General features: G+C 35.3%; 1 protein-coding gene across 3 annotated transcripts in view; it reads left to right on the top strand.

Moving 5' to 3' along the window:
- TXNDC16 (thioredoxin domain containing 16) overlaps nucleotides 1-21473 on the top strand; it is a 136692-nt gene extending 115219 nt beyond the window's left edge. For all 3 annotated transcript variants that reach the window (XM_042943245.1, XM_042943246.1, XM_042943244.1), the window contains one exon: nucleotides 19376-21473. In XM_042943245.1, coding sequence (XP_042799179.1) covers nucleotides 19376-19644 — 269 coding nt within the window. In that variant the 3' untranslated portion in view covers nucleotides 19645-21473. The remainder of the gene's footprint in view (nucleotides 1-19375) is intronic.
- Nucleotides 21474-22962: the final 1489 nt, after the last annotated feature.

Genomic DNA, 22962 nt, shown 5'->3' with positions numbered 1-22962 from the left:
GTTAATGTTAGCCATTCTGACAGGTGTGAGGTGGTATCTCATTATGATTTTGATTTGTATTTCCCTGATGATGAGTGATGTGGAGCATTATTTCATGTGTTGGTTGGCCATCTGGATGTCTTCTGAAACAGGAAGAAATAGAAAATTTGAACAGACCCATAACCAGTAAAGAAATTGAATTAGTAATCAAAACTTTCCCTAAAAACCAGAGTCCAGGGCCAGATTAAATTTCCAAAAATTTAAGGAAGAGTTAATACCTATTCTCTTGAAGCTGTTCCAAAAAATAGAAATGGAAGGAAAACTTCCAAACTCTTTCTATGAAGCCAGCATTACCTTGATGCCAAAAGCAGACAAAGACCCCACTAAAAAGGAGAACTATAGACCAACTTTCCTGATGAACATGGATGCAAAAATCTTCAACAAGTTATTAGCCAACCGGATCCAACAACACATTAAAAAAATTATTCCCCACAACCAAGTGATTTATACCTGGGATGCAGGGCTGGTTCAATACCCACAAAACAATCAATATGATTCATCATATCAATAAAAGAAAGGACAAGAACCGCATGATCCTCTCAATGGATGCAGAGAAAGCATTTGACAAAATACAGCATCCTTTCTTGATAAAAACTCTTAAGAAAGTATGTATAGTAGGCTCATACCTCGAGATCATAACAGCTATGTATGAAAGACCCAATGCTAATATCATCCTTAGTGGGGAAAAACAGAGAGCCTTCCCCCAAGGTCAGTAACAAGACAGGGATGTCCACTCTCACCACTGTTATTCAACATATTTTTGGAAGTCTTAGCCTCAGCAATCAAACAACACAAATAAAAGACATCCAAATCGTCCAGGAGGAGGTCAAACTTTCACTCTTCACAGACAACATGATACTCTGTATGGAAAATCCAACAAAACATTCCACCAGAAACCTGCTAGAACTGATCTAAAATATCCCTAGCATTTTTCACAAAGCTAGAACAAACAATCCTAAAATTTGTATGGAACCAGAAAAGATGCAAAATAGCCAAAGCAATCTTAAAAAAGAAAAGCAAACCTGAAGGCATCACAATTCCAGACTTTAAGTTATGTTACAAAGATGTAGTGATCAAGACAGTATGGTACTGGCATAAAAACAGACACATAGATCAATAGAATAGAATAAAATGCCCAGAAATGGACTCACAAGATATGGTCAACTATTTGACAAAGCAGGAAGGAATATCCATTGGAAAAAAGACAGCCTCTTCATCAAATGGTGTTGGGAAAACTAGATAGCAACATGCAAAAAAAAAGAAACTGTACCAGTTTTTTATACCATACACAAAAATAAATTCAAAATGGATGAAAGACCTAAATATGAACCAGGAAACCCTCAAAAATCCTAGAGGAGAACATAGCCTCTTTGTGACATCAGTCATAGCAACTTCTTACTAGAGACATCTCCAGAGGCAAGGAAAACAAAAATAAAAGTGAACTATTGGGACTTCATCAAGATAAAAATCTGCACAGGGAAAGAAACAATGGGCAATACTAAAAAGTAGCCTACAGAATGGAGAGAATACTTGCAACATATATATCTGATAATGTGTTAGTTTCCAAAATTTATAAATAATTTATCAAACTGAACACCCAAAAAACAAATAATCCAGTTAAGATATGGCCTGAAGACATGAATAGACATTTTTCCAAAGAAGATATCCAGATGGTTAATAGACACAGGAAAAGATGCTCAACATCACTCATCATCAGGGAAATGCAAATCAAAACTACAATGAGGTATCAGTTCACACTTATCAGAATGGCTAAAATTAACAATACACAAAACACCAGATGTTGGTGAGGATGTGGAGAAAAGAGAACCTTCTTAACATTGTTGGAAATGCAAACTGGTGCAGCCACTCTGGATAACAGTATGAAGGTTCCTCTAAAAGTTAAAAATAGATCTACCCTACAATATGACAGTTACACTACTAGATATTTATCCAGACGAAATAAAAATATTGATTTGATGGGATATATGCATCTTGATGTTTATAGCAGCATTGTCAACAATAGCCACATTAGGGAAAGAGCTCAAATGTCCATCAACTGATGAATGTATAAAGAAAATGTGTGTGTGTGTGTGTGTGTGTGTGTGTGTGTGTCTATATATTTATATACATACATACATGCATACATACATACATATAATGGAACATTAGTCATCAAAAAAAATGAAATCTTGCCATTTGCAACAGTATGGATGGAGCTAGAGTGTATTATGCTAAGCGAAATAAGTCAGAGAAGGACAAATACCATATAATTTCACTCATGTGGAATATAAGAAATGAAACAGATGGACATAGGGAAGCAAAAAGAGAGGCAAACAATAAAACAAACTCTTAACTATAGAGAACAAATTGAGGGTTGCCGGAGAAGAGGTGGGTGGGGGGATGGGTTAAAACAGTAATGGATATTAAGGGCACTTGTGTTGAGCACTGGGTGTTAAATGTAAGTGATGAATCACTAAATTTTATTTCTAAAACTAATATTACACTATGTTAAGTAACTAGAATGTAAATAAAAACTTGAATCTAAAAAAAAAAAAAACTATGAGAAAGAACCCATCAGACCTGAAGAATACAATTGAAAGGAAAAAAATGTTAGAGGGAATCAAAGTAGATTAGAGAATGCAAAGAATGGATGGAAGGGTAGTGCAAATCATTCAAGCTGAAAAGCAAAAAGAAAAAAATAATTAAAATGATGATAGTTTAATAGATCTCTGAGACAACAAGCAGATGGACATTTGCATTCTGGGGGGCATGGGATGCTTGAGGGAGAAAGGGGCAGAAACATTTGAAGAAATAATAGCTGAAAACTTCCCTAACCTGGGGAAAGAAATAGACATGCAGATCTAGGAAGCACAAAGAGCCCCAAGTGAATCCAAAGAGGTCCACACTAAGACATAACCATTAAAATGACAATAATTAAGGATGAAGAGAGAATCTTAAGAGCAGCAAGAGAAAATCAACTAGTCTTACGGGTATTCCCTTGTGTGTAACTCTCAGCTGATTTTTTCAGCAGAAGCTCTGCAGGCCAGAAGGGAATAGCATAATATAGTCAAAGTGCTGAAGGGAAAACCTTTCAACCCAGAATACTCTACTTGGCAAGGTTATCATTCACAATTGAAGGAAAGACAAAGAATTTGCCAGACAAACAAATATTAAAGGTGTTCATCACCAGTAAACCAGCCTTACAAGGAATGCTAAAGAGACTTATTTAAATGGAAAAGAAAAGGCCATAACTAGAAGGAAGTTATGAAAGGAAAAAAATCTCACTGTTAAAAGCAGACATAAAGATAGTGGATCAGTCACTTATAACTAGAGTGAATATTAAAAGACAAAAGTAGTCAAATCTACCATCTCTAAAGTTATTAGTTAATGGACACACAAAAGAAAAAGATGCATAATATGACACCAAAGACATAAAACTTTGGGGCGGGAGAAACTAGTAAACATGTAGTGCTTTTAGGATGTTTTCAAACTAAAGTGACCATCCATTTAAAATGGACTACTTTATACAGAGTGTGTTTTATATGAACCTCATGGTAACCACAAACCAAAAGCTATAATAGATACTCAAAAAATAAGGAGAAAGGAATCCTAACATTAAAGAAAGTTATCAAGTCACAAGGAAAGAGGACAAGAGAATGAAGGAACATATTGGAACTACAAAAACAACTAGAAAAATGTTAACAAAATGGCAATAAGTACACACCTATCAATAATTATTTTTTTAAGATTTTATTTCTAAGTAATCTCCACACCCATTGTGGGGCTTGAATACACAATCCCAAGATCAAGTGTTGCATGCTGTACTGACTGAGCCAGCCAAGCAACCCTCAATAACTACTTTAAATTTAAGTAGGCAAAAATGTTCCAATCAAAAGACACAGAGTAACTGAATAGATGAAAAAAGTAAGGCCCATCTATATATTTCCTACAAGAGACTCACTTCAGACTTACAGATGCAGACTGAAAGTGAAAGATTGAAAAAAGGTATTTCATGCAAATGGAAACAAAATGAAGCTGGGGTAATACTTCTATCAGGAAATATAGACATTAAAACAAAGACTGTAACAAGGAACAGTGAAGGGCATAACAATAACAAAGGGATCAACCCAACAAGAAGATTAACAGTTGTAAATATCTATGCACCCAACATAGGAACACCTAATTATATAAAGCAAATATTAACAGACATAAAGGGAAAAATTGACAGTAATACAATACTAGTAGGGGACTTTTAACACTCTGGTTACTTCAATGGAAAGATCATCCAGACTGAAAATCAATAAGGAAACAGTGAGTTTGAATGACATAGTCCATTAGATGGACTTAATAGATATATACAGAACATTTTATACAAAACAACAGAATACACATTTATTTCAAGTACATATGGAACATTCTCCAGGAAAGATGACAGGTTAGGCCACAAAACAAGTCTCAATAAACTTAAGAAGAATGAAATCATACCATGCATTTTTCCCCACCACAATGGTATGAAACTAGAAATAGAAGGAAAAAAAGCTGGAAGAAAACCCCACAAACACATAGTGGTTAAACAACATATCACCAAACAACCAGTGGGTCAACAAAGAAATCAAAGAGCAAATTAAAAAAAAAAAAACAAAAACAAAAACAAAAAAAAACTAGAGACAAATGAAAATGGAAACTCATGGGTTCAAAATGTTTGAGAGGCAGCAAAAATAATTTTAAGAGTGCAGTCTATAGCAATATAGACCTACTTCAGGAACAAGAAAACTTATACACCCTTATACCTAAAGGAACTGGAAAAAGAACAAAGCCCAAAGTTACGGAAGAAAGGAAATAATAAAGATTAGAGTGGAAATAAATGAAGTAGAGACTAAAAAAATAGTAGAAAAGATCAATGAAACTAAGGTGTGATTCTTTGGAAAGATAAACAAAATTGATAGACCTTTAGCCAGACTCATCGAGAGAGAGAGACAGAGACAGAGACAGAGACAGAGAGAAGACTCAAATACCCTCAGGATGAAAGAGAAGTTATAACACCACAGAAATACAAAGGATTATAAGGGACTACCATGAAAAATTATATGCTAAATAATTTGACAACCTAGAGGAAATGGATAAATTCCTAGAAATTTACAAACTTCCATGACCAAACCAGGAAAAAATAGGAAGTTTAAATAGACCAATTACTTCCACCAACATTGAATCAGTAATAAAAAAACTTCCAACAAACAAAAGTTCTAGACCAGATGGTTTCACAGGTGAATTCTACCAAAAATAAAGAATTAATATCTATCCTTCAAAGTATCCCAAAAGTCTAAGAGGAAAGAATTCTTCCACATTTATTCTATAAGCCCAGCATTACCCTAATACCAAAACCAGACATAGATGCTACAAGAAAAAAAAAAAAAAAGAAAGAAAATTACAGACCAACATCCCTGATGAACATAGATGAAAAAATCTGTAACAAAATATTAGCGAAATGAATTTAAAATATATTGAAAGCATCATTCAGCATAGTCAAATGGGATTTATTTCAGGGATGCAAGGATGGTTCAGTATCTGCAAATCAATCAACAGGCTATGCCACATTAGAAAAATGAAAGATAAAAATTATGTAATCATCTCAATAGTTGCAGAAAAAGCATTTGATAAAATTCAACATCTGTTCATATGAACGAACTCTCAAGAAAATGAGTATAGAGGGTATGTACCTCAATATAAGAAAGGCCATATATATCAAAACCACAGCTAACATCATACTCAATGATGAAAAGTTGAAAGCTTTTCCTTTAAGATGAGGAACAAGAAAAGATGTCCATCCACTCTCACCACTTTCCTAGCTATAGCAATCAGACAAGAAAAAAAAAAAAAATCAAAGACATTCAAATTGATAAGTGGAAGTAAAACTGTCATTATTTACAGATGACCTGATACCATATATAGAAAACCCTAAAAACTCTACCAAAAAAAAACTATTAGAACTGATAAATGAATTCAATAAAGTTGGAGGATACAAAGTTAATATTCAGAAATCTTTTATGTTTCTAAATACTAATTATGAAATAACAGAAAGAGAAATTAAGCAAACAATCCATTTACATCTGCATCCAAAAAAAAAAAAAAAATACGTAGGGATAAATTTAACCAAGGAGGTAAAAGACCTGTACTCTGAAGACACTGATGAAAGAAATTGAAGACAACAAATGTAAAGATATACCATGTTCATGGACTGGAGGAATTAATACTGTTAATATGGCCATACTACCCAAAGCAATCTACAGATTCAATGCAGTCCGGATCAAAATACCAATAGTATTTTCACAGAACTAGAACAAATAATCCTAAAATCTGTATGGAACCACAAAAGACAGCCAAAGCAATCTTGAGAAAGAAAAACGAAGCTGGAGATATCACAATGTCAGGTTTCAAACAATATTACAAAGCTATATTAAAACAGAATGGTACTGGTACAAAAACAGACACATGGATCAATGGAACAGAAGACAGAGCCCAAAAATAAACCCACTCTTATATGGTGAATTAATCTACAGCAAATGATGCCAGAATATACAATGGGAAAAAGATAGTTTCTTCAATAAATTGTGTTAGGAAAACTAGATAGCTACATACCAGAGAATGAAACTGGATCACTTTCTTATACCATACACAAAAATAAACTCAAAATGGATTAAAGACCTAAATGTATAAAACTCCTAAATGAAAGCATAGGCAGAGGCATCTGGGTGGCTCAGTCAGTTAAGTGTCTGACTTCAGCTCAGGTCATAATCTCATGGTTTGTGGGTTTGAGCCCCACACCAGACTCTGTGCTGACAGCTCAGAGCCTGGAGCCTGTTTTGGATTCTGTGTCTCCCTCTCTTCTCTGCTCCTCTCCTGCTAGTGCATGCACATGGTCTCTCTCTCAAAAACAAATAAACTTAAAAAAAAAAAAAGCATAGGCAGTAAACTCTTGGACATCAGCCTTAGCAATATTTTTCTAGATGTCTCTCCAGGCAAGGGAAACAAAAGTAAAATAAACAGTTGTAACAATATCAACCTAAAAAGCTTTTGCACAGCAAAAGAAACTATCAACAAATGAAAAGGGAACCTAATGAATGAGAGAAGATGTTTGTAATGATACTGTAAATGATATATCTGATCAGGGGTTAATATCTAAAATATATAATGAACACATATATCTCAACACCAAGAAAACAAATAATCCAATTTAAAATGGGCAGAGGGCCTAATTAGACATTTTTTCCAGATAAGACATACAAATGGCCAACAGACACATGAAAAAACGTTCAACGTCACTAATCATCAGGGAAATGCAAATCAAAACCACAATGAGATCTCACCTTATACTAGTCAGAATGGCTAGTATCAAAAAGACAAAAAATAGCATTGGCAAGGATGTGGAAAAAAGCAAACCCTTGTTCACTGTTGGTGAGAATGTAAATTGGTACAGCCACTGTGGAAAACAGTGTAGAGATTCCTCAAGAGATTAAAAATAAAATACCATGTGATTTAGTAATTTCAGTTCTGAGTATTTACCCAAAGAAATTGCAAACACTAATTTGAAAAGATATGTGCACCCCTATGTTTACTGCAGCATTATTTACATTATTTACAATAGCAAAGATATGGATGCAACCCAAGTGTCCATAGATAGATAAAGAAGTTGTGATATTTATACACAATGGAATATTGCTCATCCATAAAAAAGAATGAAATCTTGCCATTTGTGACAACGTGAATGGACCTAGAGTGATGCTAAATGAAATAAGAGAGAGGAACACAAATACTGTGTGATATCACTTATATGTAGAATCTAAAAAACATAACAGACACAGAACTGGTTTTCAGAGGGGAGGGGATTGGAGGAGGGATGGACAAAAGACACAAAGCGCATTAAGAGGTACAGACTTTCAGTTATAAAATAAGTCATGGGGATGAAAAGTACATCATAGGGAATGTAGTTAATATTCTAATTTTCTATGGTGACAGATGGTAACTAGATGTATGGTGATCATTTCATAATATATATAAATGTCAAATCATTCTGTTGTAACCTGAAACTAATATTGTATGTCAACAGTACTTCAATTAAAAAAAATAAGTAAAAAAGGTGGTGATGTTCAAAGGTACAGAAACCTGAGCTCATTATCCAACCTCCTTGATTACTAATGGTGTGGCTCTAGGGAAGTCTTTGTTTCCTCCTCTGCAACTGTAAAATGAGATTAATAGTTCCTACTGTATGTCACATAATTATTTTAAAAATCAAGTAAAAGTAATGTACATAAAAATACTTTGTAAGGTGTAAAATCTGAAGTATTACCATTATTCTTATAGAGATCCTTTCATTCAAGGAACGTCAGTAGGGCTTTGATTCCTCAACTCAAAATTACCAAGAGGAAAGAACCAGAGTTATTTTCTTTTTAGTTTCCTGAGACTGGTGTATCTTCCATTGTAATTTTGTTAATGCCTTTGCCAAGTCACTCTTTGATTTCCATTATTTCTTTATATCAGTGTTCCTATTCTTAAATTATTCGTGCAGCCTCTGCAGCAGGAAAGAAGCAAACTGAGTAGTACTTTGGTGTATTGGGTCTTGTCTTCTGTGCTAACAGGACCTGCTGTCGTCACTCTTTGAGAGACAGATCTGAGATTGGGGTGTTGTAGCTACTCCCACAAAAGCCTGAATCTGTAATGCAATGCCATGTGTGACTGCTTTACTATGCTTGTTGCACATCTTAATCTCTGTAAAATTGTGACAACTTGCTGTTCTTATTTGAGATTTCCATTTAACCTTCTTCAAGTTCGTTGGCCTTTTTAGGTCTTGATTTTCTCATCTACAAAATTGGGATAAAAATTATACTTACTTCACAGGATTGTAAAGATTAAAAGAATAATGTTGGGCACACAGTAAAGGCTCAATAAACGTTAACTATTATTATCATTACTAATTTGATAAAGCATTTATTATTCATACATGATGAGAGTACAGTTTTACTTGGAATTGAAAACATTGGGACCTTTGTACAGTTTTCTTAGCAAACAGTTAGCAGAATTGAAATGCCTACCTACAGGCATTTTGCCATCATGTCAGGCCACTAGGCTGCAGTGTTTACCTTACCTAGAAATAAATATGCTAGGTATTTGTTATGTTTCAAGTTGGACTTTCCTTAAGGATAACTTAATGTCTTTAATAAACATACTTTATCTGCATTTTGCAAACAACAAACATTCTTACCTCTTACCTATTCCTTATATTGAAGAAAATATTTTAAATGTTGGTCACTTTTGAATCTGCTAACCTCACAACAGTAATTTTAAATATCAACTACAGGTGTAGCCTAAATTTAATAACCTGCCTATATACCATGTACTAGGATTTCATATAATTGAGTCTGCATGAGGAAATTATATATCAAGTATAGATAAACTGCATATGTATTTATGCAAATTTTTCTTGGAGCTTTTAATCCGCCTCTGGAAATTTAAATTTATATGAATTTCCTAAGCTTTTAAAGGTATTTATTTCATTTATGAGACATGCTCAAGTTTGTATTTTATCAACATTATTTTTTTTCATGTTAATAGTATAGAGATTCTTTCACTGGAATTTATTTTTTAAAGGCTTACTTGCACATTTCCTTATTTTATTTCTCAAAATATTATTTTAAATGGGCAACTACACTCTAATTTTTTTATTGTAAAGTATGTCTACTAAATGGAGAAGAGTTAGCGAATTTACTTATATGTTATCAGATTAAATCAGTTTTTCTCTTCTGACCAATGTTTTAAAATAATGTTCAAATTCACTACCATGAAACCTATCTAAGACACTATCCAATCACTCTTTATAGTACAATTGCTTCTATCACAATTTTTAAGTATTCCTGTCTATAGTTATTTTTATAAAATGAACTTGTTTTCATAAAGTGTATGGAAACTAAATCAAAAGCTTCAAAAACATCTATAGATGGATACTTGGGTTGCATCCATATCTTCACTATTGTAAATAATGCTGCAATAAACACAGGGTGCATGTATCTTTTCAAATTAGTGTAAATACTAGTACCGGAATTATTGGATCATATGGTATTTCCATTTTTATTTATTTTTTTTATTTTTTATTTTTTTTATTTTTTAAAATTTATGTCCAAATTAGCATATAGAGAAACAATGATTTCAGGAGTAGATTCCTTAATACCCCTTACCCATTTAGCCCATCCCCCCTCCCACAACCCCTCCAGTAACCCTCAGTTTGTTCTCCATATTTATGAGTCTCTTCTGTTGTGTCCCCCTCCCTGTTTTTATATTATTTTTGTTTCCCTTCCCTTATGTTCATCTGTTTCTGTCTCTTAAAGTCCTCATATGAGTGAAGCCATATGATTTTTGTCTTTCTCTGACTAACTTCACTTAGTATAATACCCTCGAGTTCCATCCACATAGTTGCAAATGGCAAGATTTCATTCTTTTTGATTGCCGAGTAATACTCCACTGTATATATGTGTACACACCACATTTTCTTTATCCATTTGTCAATCGATGGACACTTGGGCTCTTTCCATACTTTGGCTATTGTTGATAGTGCTGCTATAAACATGGGGGTGCATGTGTCCCTTTGAAACAGCACACCTGTATCCCATGGATAAATGCCTAGTAGTGCAATTGCTGGGTCGTAGGGTAGTTCTATTTTTAGTTTTTTGAGGAACCTCCATACTGTTTTCCACAGTGGCTGCACCAGCTTGCATTCCCACCAACAATACAAAAGAGATCCTCTCTCCACATCCTCACCAACATCTATTGTTGCCTGAGTTGTTCATGTTAGCCATTCTGACAGGTGTAAGGTGGTATCTCCTTGTGGTTTTCATTTGTATTTCCCTGATGATGAGTGATGTCGAGCATTTTTTCATGTGTTGGTTGGCCATCTGGATGTTTTCCTTGGAGAAGTGTCTGTTCATGTCTTTAGCCCGTTTCTTCACTGGATTGTTTTTTGGGTGTTGAGTTTGATAAGTTCTTCATAGATTCTGGATACTAACTCTTTATCTGAAATGTCATTTGCAAATAGCTTCTCCCATTCTGTCGGTTGCCTTTTAATTTTGCTGATTGTTTCCTTCGCTTTTAATAAAAAGCAGAAGCTTTTTATTTTGATGAGGTCCCAGTAGTTCATTTTTGCTTTTGTTTCCCTTGCCTCTGGAGACGTATTGAGTAAGAAGTTGCTGCAGCCAAGATCAAAGAGGTTTTTGCCTGCTTTCTCCTCAAGGATTTTGATGGCTTCCTGTCTTACATTGAGGTCTTTCATCCATTTTGAGTTTATTTTTGTGTATGGTGTAAGAAAGTTGTCCAGGTTCATTCTTTTGCATGTTGCTGTCCAGTTTTCCCAGAACCACTGTCTTTATTCCATTGGATATTCTTTCCTGCTTTGTAAAAGATTAGTTGGCCATACATTTGTGGGTCCATTTCTAGGTTCTCTATTCTGTTCCATTGATCTGAGTGTCTGTTCTTGTGCCATCCATTTAAATTTTTTGAGATGTTTTCCAATGTTTTCCACATTGGCTGAACCAGTTTACATTCCCACCAATACTCCACACGGGTTCTTTTTTTTCCACATGCTCACCAACATGGGTGGACTTAAAGGGTATTGCACTAAGGGAAATAAGTCAGAGAGAGACAAATACCATATGCTTCCACTTCTATGTGGAATCTGAAGAACAAAACTAATGAACAAGGAAAAAGCCTGGACGTATAACTACAGAGAACAAACTGATGGTTGCCTGAGAGGAAGGGTAAAGGGGGGATGGGAAAAAACAGGTGAAGGTAAGTGGGAGATACAGGCTTCCAGCTATGGAATGAATAAGTCATGGGGATGGAAAGGTATAGCATAGGGAATATAGTCAATGCTATTTTAATGGAATTACGTGGTGAGAGATGGTAACTACACTTATGGTGAGTGTAGCATAACATAAAAATTTATTGAATCAATATGTTACACACCTGAACGTAATGTAACTGTGTGTGTCAAATACACTGAAATTTAAGAAAAAAAATTTTCAAAAACGAAATGCTTTAAAATGTAAATGAATACTTGTCTAAACAATAAATGTGTTTGTTCCAAAAAAAATTTTCTGTAATGATTTATAAGAAATAGTTGCAGGGGAACTTCTTGGGAAAATGACAAGAAGATCCTAAATTTACCTCATCCCATGGATACAACTAGATAACACCCACATCAATGTAAAAACCCAGAAAATGACTCAAAAACTGTCAGAATAGACTCTTCACAGCTAATTGTAGACAAGGGGTGGCAAAGAAGGTATAAAGGGCAGAGACATGGTGAGCAGCTAAAGAGACCCACAAGACTATCCTCAGGAGAGAGAGACCCTGCAGGCTCACAGAGGAAAGAGAAACAGACCCTCACACAAAACACTACAGTCATGGGAAACCCACATGGGGAAGACAAACCCCCACATTTTGGCTTTGAAAACCAGAGAAGCCTAATTTTATAAGTTCTTACAACCAGCAGGGCTTAACACTTAGAATGTTAAAATTTAGTGAGTTCTCTGGGAGAACTTGGAGGGTGGAGTCCCCACCCTTAAAGAGCATAATAAACAGCCAAACAGAGATACAGAATATAAGAAGCAGTTTGAAAAACACTTGGGGTATATCAGAAGGAGATTTATTTACTAATCTCAGTGTGTGCTGGGGGTGGTAGGGATCTCTAGGAGACTTCTCTAGGAAGCAAAAGGAGCTGGCAGGCACCACTTCCCTCCCCTGCCCGCCCCCCAGCCTAGATACATGACACCTGGGGGAAACAGCTCAGTGCCAACACTCTCCACCTAACTTACTAATCCTCCTTTGCATTCTCCAGTGGACATGCCCCTCCAATATGCCTTTGGCTGGAGCCTATCCAAAGTGCTGCCACAAGCATGGCAGTGTACCAGCAGCTGTGACAGGGACCAGCACCACTTCAAAGTGGTCCAGCTGGTCTTGGAGAGAGAAGAAGATAACCACAAACACCAGTCCAAATGCAGCCCCAGCAGTGGGCTGGGGGAAACCAGTTGGTCAGACTGCAGGCCCCACCCACCAACAGAAGCTCCTCAGGGGACAACACAGGGAAAATGCCCTGTACTACTGCATCTCTGGCAAATACCTGTTCTGGCTCAGCTGAAGCCCAAGGTGGCCCCAGACTGGCCCACTAACAACACAGGGATTGCCCTGTCCACAGCAGGCAGAGTCATTGCAGACAACTGCACTGAAGCAAAAGTGGCTCAACTACAATAGGCACAACAACAACATTCATGAAGCACCAGGTTCTGATGAACAGGGGACCCTGGAATCCAGGGCACTACAGTACCTCTTCTTCACAAGGCCACTATTTTCAAAAGCAGGAGACATACCTGACTCTCCTAACACAATGAAACAGAGTTCGAAAAAATGAGACAGAAGAATATGTCCCAAATGAAAGAACAGAACAAAAATCACAGCAAGAGAGCTAAACAAAATGGAAATAAGTCATATGCCTCACAGAGAATTTAAAGTAATGGTCATAAAGATACTTGCTAGACTTGAGAAAAGAGTGGAGGACCTCAGTGAGACCTTTAACAAAGATCTATAAAACAAAAAAGAATCAGAGATTAACTCAATAGCAAAGTAAAAATACACTAGATGGAATAAACAGAAGACTAGAAGAAGCAGAAGAATGGATTGGCAACTTGGAGGAAAGCAATTAAGCTGAAAGAAAAAATAATGAAAAATGAAAATAGACATAAGGAACTCAGTGACACCATCAAGTGTAATAACATTTGCATTATAGGGATCTCAGAAAGAGAAGAGAGAGAAAAGCAGGCAGAAAATTTATGTGAAGAAATAACAGCTGAAAACTTCCCAAACCTGGGAAAAGAAACAGATGTAGATCCAGGAGGCACAGAGAGCCCCCAACAAAATCAACCTAAGGAGGTCTGCACCAAGACACGTAATTAAAATGGCAAAAAGTACTGGTAGAGAATTTTAAAAGCAGCAAGAGAAAAGAAAACAGTTACTACAAGGGAAATCCCATAAGGCTGTCAGATTTTTCAGCAGGAATTTTGCAGGCTGCAAGAGAGTGGCATGATATATTCAAAGTGCTGAAAGGAGAATCTCTGGTGCCAAGAATATCTAGTGAAGCTGTCATTTAGAGTAGAATGAGAGGGGGTGCCTGGGTGGCTCAGTCAGTTAAGCATCCAACTTCAGCTTGGGTCATGATCTCACAGTTTGTGGGTTCGAGTCCTGCCTCGGGCTCTGTGCTGAGAGCCTAGAGCCTTCTTCAGATTCTGTCTCCCTCTCTCTCTGCCCCTCCTCCACTCACCGTCTCTTTCTGTCTCTCAAAAAATGAGTAAAAACGTTAAAAAATATTTTTAGAATAGAAGGAGAGTTTCCCAGACAAACAAAAGTTAAAAGAATTCGTGACCATTAAAATAGCCCTATGAAAAATATTAAACAGGACTCTTTGGGTGGAAAGGAAAGCCCATGAGCAGGAGTAAGAAAAGTAGGCAGCACAAGAGCAGTAAAATTAAGTTTATATGTAAAAATCAGGAGATTCACAAAATAAAAGGATGTAAAGTATGACATCATATACTTAAAACATGGGAAGAGTAAAGGATGGGTTCAAACTTAATATAGACTTAATATAGACTACACTACTATATGCATAAGATGTTACATATATATACCTAATGGTAACAACAAGTCAAAAACTAGTAACAGATATGCAAAAAAAGACAGAGACAGAGAGAGAAGGGAATCCAAGTATATCACTAAAGAAACCCAGTAAATCATGAGAGAATAAAGCAAGAGAATAAAGGAACAAAGAACTACTAAAACAACCATAAAACAAGTATCAAATGGCAGTAAATGCATACCTATGAATAATTACCTTGAATGTAAATGGACTAAATGCTACATTCAAAAAGACAGAATGAGGGAATGGATTAAAAACAGCAAGACCCATCTATATGCTACCTATAAGAGACTCATTTCAAACCTAAAGACACATGGAGATTGAAAGTGAACTGACAGAAAGGCATTTATCATGCAAATGGAAATGAAAAGAAAGCCAGGGTAGCAATAGGTATATAATACAAAATAGACTTTAAAACAGATTATAACAACAGACCAAAAAAAGGACACTATATATTCATAAAAAAAACAATCCAAGAAGATACAAACAATGATAAATATTTATACATCAACATGGGAGCACCCAAATACATAAAGCAGCTAATAACAAACATAAAGGAAGTAATTGAGAGTAATACAATAATAGTAGGGAACTTTAACACCTCACATCAATGGATAGATCACCCAAACAGAAAATCAACAAGGAAACATTGGCTTTGGATGATACATTGGACCAGATGGATCTAACAGATACTCAGAACATTCTATCCTAAAACAGCAGAATTCACATTCTCTTCAAGTGCACGTGAAACATTCTCCAGAATAGAGCACATATTAGGCCACACAACAAGTCTCAATAAATTAAAAAAGACTGAAGTCATAATACTATGTGTCTATTCTGACCACAACTCTATGAAACTAGAAGTCAGTTACAAGAAAAAATATGGAAGAACACAACTACCTGGAGGTTAAGTAACATGCTATTAAACAATGAATGGGCCAACCAAGAAATCAAAAAGGAAATAAATACAGAGAGAATGGAAATAAATATAGACAGACAACAAAAATGAAAACATAATGGTCCAGAATCTTTGGGATGCAGCAAAAGTTGTTCTAAAAGGGAAGTTTAGAGCAATACAGGCCCACCTCAAGAAGCAAGAAAAATCTCTAATCTTTCACCTAAAGAAACTAGAAAAAGAACAAACAAAACCCAAAACCAGTAGAAGGAAGGAAATAATAAAGATCAGAGCCCATATAAAGTACAGAAAAGCTAAAAAAAAAAATTAAAAAAAATAAAAAAAAATAAATCAGTGAAACCAGGAGCTAGTTCTTTGAAAAGATCAACAAAATTGATAAACCTTTAGCCAGATCATGGGAGGAAAAAAAAAGTGAGAGGACTCAAACACATAAAATCAGAAATGATAGAGGCAAAATAACAATCGACACCACAGAAATACAAAGGATTATAAGAGAATATTATGAAAAATCATATGCTATCAAATTGGACAACTTAGAAGAAATAGACAAATTCCTACACACCTAGAACCTCCCAGAACTGAATCAGGGAGAAGCAAAAATTGAACAGACTGATTATCAGCAATGAAAATGAGTCAATAATCAAAGACTCCCAACAAACAAAAATCCAGGACCAGACAGCTACACAGGTGAATTCTACCAAACATTTAAGGAAGTTAATACCTTGTTCTCAAAATATTCCAAAAAATAGAAGAGTAAGGAAAGCTTTCAAATTCATTCTAGGAGGCCAGCATTACCACGATATCAAAATCAGATAAAGACCCTACAAAAAGGAACTATATAGGCCAAAGCTCTGATGAAGATAGATACAAAAATCCTCAACAAAATATTAGCAAACAGTATTCAAAAGTACATTAAGAAAATCATTCACCATGATCAAGTGGGATTTATTCCTGGGATGCAAGGATGGTTCAATATCCACAAATTATCATCAGTGTGATGCATCACATCAACAAGACCAAGGATAAAAACCATATGATCACTTCAGTAGATGCAAAAAAAAAAATTTCACAAATCATAACATGCATTCATGATAAAAAGTCTCAACAAAGTAAGTTTACAGGGAACATACCTCAACATAATAAAGTCTGTATATGAAAAACCTACAGTTAACATCACTGAACTCAGTGAAAAATTGAGAGCTTTTCCTCTAAGAGTAGGAAAAAGAAAGGATGTCCACTGTCACCTCTTTTATTCAGCATGGTACTAGAAGTCCTAACCACAGCAATGAGACAAAAAGAAAAGGCATCCATATTGCTAAGGAAGAAGTAAATCTGTCACTATTTGTAGATGACATGATCCTGTATGTAGAGAACCCTAAAGACTCCGTTAAAAAAACTGATCAATGAATTCCATAAGGTTGCAAGATACAAAGTCAATATATTGAAATCCATTGCATTTCTGTACAGTAACAATGAAGTAGTAGAAAGAGATAGTAAGAAAACAATCCCGTTTAAAATTTCACCAAAAATAATAAAATACCTAGAAGTAAACTTAACCAAGGAGGTAAAAGAACTATACTATGAAAACTATAAAACATTGATGAAACAAAGACAACATAAACAAATGGAAAGATGTGCCATGCTTGTGGGTTAGAAGAATTAGTATTGTTAAAATGTCCATACTACCCAAAGCAATCTTCAGATTTTAATGTAATCCCAAACCAAATAGCAATATCATTTTTCACAGAACTAGAACAGCCCTAAAATGTGTATGGAACCAGAAAAAAAGACCCTGAAACAGCTAAAGCAATCTCGTGAAAGAATAAAATTGGAGGTATCACAATCCCAGATTTCAAGATGTACTACAAAGCTGTGGTAACCACAACAGTATGGTACTGGCATAAAAATAGACACACAGATCAATGAAACAGAATAGATAGCCCAAAAATAAACCTGCAATCATGTGGTCAATTAATCTTTGACAAAGGAGGTGAGAATATGTAATGAGAAAAAGATAGTCTCTTCAACAATGGTGTTGGGAAACTGGACAGCTACATGCAAAAGAATGAAACTGGACTACTTTCTCACACCACACACAAAAATAAACTCGAAATGGATTAGGACTTAAATGTGATGCCTGAAACCATAAAAATTCTAGAAGAGAGCAAAGGGAATAACCTCTTTGACATTGCCCATAGCAACATTTTTCTAATAATGTCTCCTAGGGCAAGGGAAACAAAAGCAAAAATAAACTATTGGGACCCACCAAAATAAAAAGCTTCTGCATAGCATAGGAAACAATCAACAAAACTAAAAGACAGTCTACTGAATGGGAGAAGACATTCACAAATGACATGTCTGAGAAAGGGTTAATATCCAAAAAATATAAAGAACTTATGCAACTCAGCACCAAAAAACCAAATAATGCAATTAAAATATGGGCAGAAGACATGAACAGATAGTTCTCCAAAGAAGACATCCAGATGGTCAACAAACCCATGGAAAGATGCTCAACATCACTAATCATCAGAGAAATGCAAATCAAAACCATAATGAAATATCACCTCACACCTGTCAGGATGGCTAAAATAAAAAACACAAGAAACAACAAGTATTGATGAGGATGCAGAGAATAAGGAACCCTCATGCATTGTTGGGGAATTACAAACTGGAGCATCCCCTTTGGAAAACAGCATGGAGGGTCTCCAAAAAATTTAAAAAAAATAGAAGACCGTATGATTCAGTAATTCCACTATAGGGTATTTACCCATGAAATATGAAAATGCTAATTCAAAAAGATATATGCAGCATTTATGTTTATTGCAGCATTATTTACAACAGCCAAACTATGGAAGCAAGCTGTTTATTGATAGATAAATGGATAATGAGGATGTGGTATATATATATATACAATGGAATATTACTCAGCCATAAAGAAATAATGAAGTCTTGCCATTTGCAACAGCATGGATGGACCTAGAAGTTATAATGCTAAATGAAATAAGTCAGAGAAAAACAAATACCATATGGTTTCACTCATATGTGGAATTTAAAAAACGAAACAAATTGAAGAAAAAAAGAGACAAACCAAAAAACAGACTCTTAATTACAGAGAACAAACTGATGATTACCAGAGGGAAGGTGGGTGGAGGGATGGGTGAACTAGGTAAAGGGATTAAGAGTACACTTAGCAAGATGAGCAGAGAGTAATGTGTAGAATTGATGAATCACTATATTGTATACCTGAAACTAATAAAACACTATGTTATTTATACTGGAATTAAAAAAAAATTTTCAGTTTTTTGGGATAAAGTTGGGTAAGGTGGGAAACAGGAGGATTTTTCATTTTAACTTGTATCTGTATGTAATCTCATTACCACATTGCTATTTTTTTTTTTTTTTTAACCTCAACAAGGGTTAACTAGCAGGGAGATTCTGGACCTAATTTTTTTCTATTGATACTAACTTTTATTTAGAATAGAAGAGTTTGCAAATATAATATAAAAAATGAAAATGGCTAGTAATGACAGATGTATCAAGTTTCTTAGACAATGACAAAATCTAGTTTTGTTTAGATAAGTAAAAACTGATAAAGCCTTTACTCTTACACATATATTTTTCAAAATAAAATATTTTATAGTGTAACTGTATGATGATGTTATTATTAACCTTTGGTTGTATCTTCCTTCCAGCAATTTTACCTGCTCAGGAATGGAAACCTCCTCTTCCTGCTTATGATTTTCTAAGTATGATGGATGCCGCAGCATCTCAACATCCCACAAGGAAAGAGCCTGAGTGTACAAAAGAAACTAACATGCAAAAGAATGATAAAAAACAACATGAAGATAAATCAACAATCAGAAAAGAACCAGTTGAAACACTGAGAATAAAGCATTGGAATAGAAGTAATTGGTTTAAAGAAGGAGACAAATCATTTAGGCATGACAATAAAGAATTGTGATGCTCAAAAGAGTTATGAGCTGGTTTCATAGGGCTGTGGAGAGCTTTACAAAGTCTTTGTAGCTTATTTGGTAGACTGAAGAACTTATTATAAATTAATACTAAATCACTTCCAGTCTCTAGGCCATTGTTGTCCAATGGAAATATAATGTGAGCCATATATGTAACTTAGAATTTTATAGTAGCACCTTTAAAAAAAGTAAAAGCAGATGAAATTAATTTTAATATTTCACCAAGTATACCCAAACTAGCTCAGTTAACATAAAAATTACGATATTTTTACATTCTTTTTTTCTGTCAAGTCTTCAAAATCCAGTGCGTATTTCACCCTCACTATACATCTCCCTTCTGATGTGACTAGTGACTGACTACTGTATTGGATGTTCAGCTCTAGACAAAAACTGGTATAATTAATTTAACTTGGGTCTAGCCATGATATATTTTGAATTAGAATAAAAATTTAACTCTAGGTTAATCATAGTTGACTTCAGAGTGTTATCATACAGCTGGAAGTTGTATTTGCTTTGTTGTAGACATGATGTTAAAACCAGTGTTTTTAAACCAAGGAGTTTTGCCCCAAGGGGACATTTTGCAATGTCAAGAGACATTTTTGCTTGTGACTAGGGGTATTACTAGCATCTAGGGGTGGGTAGAGGCCACGGATGCTGCTAGATACCCTATCATGCATTGGACAGCCCCTCACAACAAAGAATTATCCTGCCCAAATATCAGTAGCGCCAAGGTTGAGTAATCTTGTTTGAAACTAACCTGTGGTAGAATGTTCTTATTCTGCTTAGTTATATTTGAAAAAAATCTTGGATATTAAAGATAAATACATATTAGGTGGTCTTATCCCAATTATATCTGAACACAACCATATCTTTTATTATAAATTCTTTTTTATATTTTTGAACAGTAATGAGATAACACTAAAAAGGACTCAGGAGATGTATACACACACACACACACACACACACACACACACACACACACGATTATATACATTATATATAGTTATGTATGATCTATAAGCCTTGTATGTTTATAATATATAAAAATGTATATAAGAGAATCTTAAAACCTCTTAATTCTACAAGTTATATTGCTAAGTTGAAGAGAATTTAAACATTCTGCTATCCTCTTCACAAAAAGGCTCCCCGATCTAAGCCATGTGTGAAATGTACCTTTGTAAGCTTTGGAAAAACCAATTGGTCTCCCTCATCTATATAATGGAGAGGAGAAGCCATAGAGCCTCATCTATATAATGAGAGGGAAAGATTAGCCAAAAAATTAATTTTTCATTCCAAAAGCACTTACTTGTCAGGGTGATCTGTTTGTAGCAGTTTGTCTCATTTTTGCTTGGTGCATATTTTTGAGACATTTGTTGAGAACATTGTACTTTGCACTCCACTATATTTCTCCCTTTTAATACCTCCTTGGGGTATCTGGTTCTTGAAATTTTCTGCACATACAGTTTGCCTAGTACAATTGGGTTCATAAATAGAATCTTAAAAAGCAAAAATAGCTATATTTCATTGTAACATAGATCATTTGCTACTGTTAGCACCCCCTTCTTGATATTTTTCCTGTAGCATGTAATGGATATTATTTCAGTTCATTCTCATTTGTTTTCATTTCTAACATGGGAGATATGAGAATGAACTCTAATTATAGTTGTAGCAATAAAATAACACTAGCCTAACCATTAGAAAATGCTAATTAACTATAAGCACACAGAAACATAAAATCGATTATTGTACCATACCCAATTTGACAGTTGTTGACATGTTCTTTTAATAATTTCAAATAAAGTATCTAGATTTCAGGCTACATATGTTCAAAAGCTTCCTTTGACCTCTGTCATGCCCTCTGTTGGACCTGTATCAATGGATACTGTATTATCAATTGACCTGTATTACCCTGTATCAATTGGATTTCTTTGGTTGCAGGTAACAGAAACTTAAGCAAAATGGGAATATTGGGTAATTCACAGAGTTAGAGAAAAAATTAAGCCACATTTTAAGAAGATGGGAACCAAGGCTGTTCTAGGATCGATGTATGAGAAACTAACAGCTCAGTGATGAATCATTTCCAACTGCTTTTCTATCTTTTGTGACTCAGGGCATCCTGAGAAACTTGGATAGGGGAAGAGTGGGCACTTTAGTTGGGAGCCCTAACCAGACTTTCACAATGCAGAAGAGGTAAATCTCACAAAAGAAATCTAGATTCTGGGGGCACGTGGGTGGCTCAGTCAGTTGGTGTTCAACTCTTGATTTCAGCTCAGATCATGATCTCCCAATTCATGAGATGGAGCCCTACATCAGTCTCTGCATGACAGCATGGAGCCTGCTTGGGATTCTGTCTCTTCCTCTCTCCTGCCCCTCCCCTTGTGCTCTCTTCCTCAAAGTAAATAAGTAAACATAAAAAAAAAAAAAAAAAAAAAAAATCTAGATTCTGTTTACCAGAAAGTGAGAGTGAATGTAGTGAGTTTTCTCACAATACCACTTGCTGTTCTTCTATCTGTTCTTTGTATCCTTTTCAGGGTTTTCTGTCATATACTCCTGTTCATTTTTGAGAGCTTCAAAAGCCCTCTCTCTAACACCAAGTGGTTATAGTTTTCCTAAATGTCGCCCCCACACACACCCTGGTCTTCTAGAAGACTTGGTGGCCACTTCACATGTACATTCTGCAGAATGTCTCTCATGAATCAGATTCTTCCACCCTCTCTGGCCTCACCTATGCTGGAAGGTCAACATTCTTAGTCCATTGCTTCCAGCTCTGTGATGAAACATCCCATGGACAGTTTTTCAAAATTCTTAGAGTTCCTCGTCTGAGCTTATGCTGCTTTCAAAAGCTAAACACGTACATTAGCAGAACAATAGACTTTACAAATCAGTAAGTGTCTATCTTTGGCAATAGAAAGTAATCAAATAGGTATACCTTGGGAGCTGTGTCTCCCCTTAAGATGTAGAAAGCTGCAAGAGAATGTTACCCCATCCTAACAAGAAATCATAATTAAAAATTTTTTAATGTTTATTTATTTTTGAGAAAGAGACACAACATGAGCAGGGGAGGGGCAGAGTGAGAGGGAGACACAGAATCTGAAGGAGGTTCCAGTCTCTGAGCTGTCAGCACAGAGCCTGATGCAGGGCTGGAACCCACAAACCACAAGATCATGTCCTGAGCTGAAGTCAGATGCTCTAACAACTGAACCACCCAGGTGCCCCATAAATCGTAATTTTCCTTAACACCCATCAGAGCAGGTAACCAAAGGAACTCAACAAGACCTTTCAAGGGGAGACAGGATACATGAATCGTT

Source organism: Panthera leo, chromosome B3 (assembly GCF_018350215.1).
Source record: "Panthera leo isolate Ple1 chromosome B3, P.leo_Ple1_pat1.1, whole genome shotgun sequence".
Classification (NCBI taxonomy): Eukaryota; Metazoa; Chordata; class Mammalia; order Carnivora; family Felidae; genus Panthera; species Panthera leo.
Note: the sequence above shows the minus strand (reverse complement) of the source record. Positions and strands in the feature narration are given on the sequence as shown.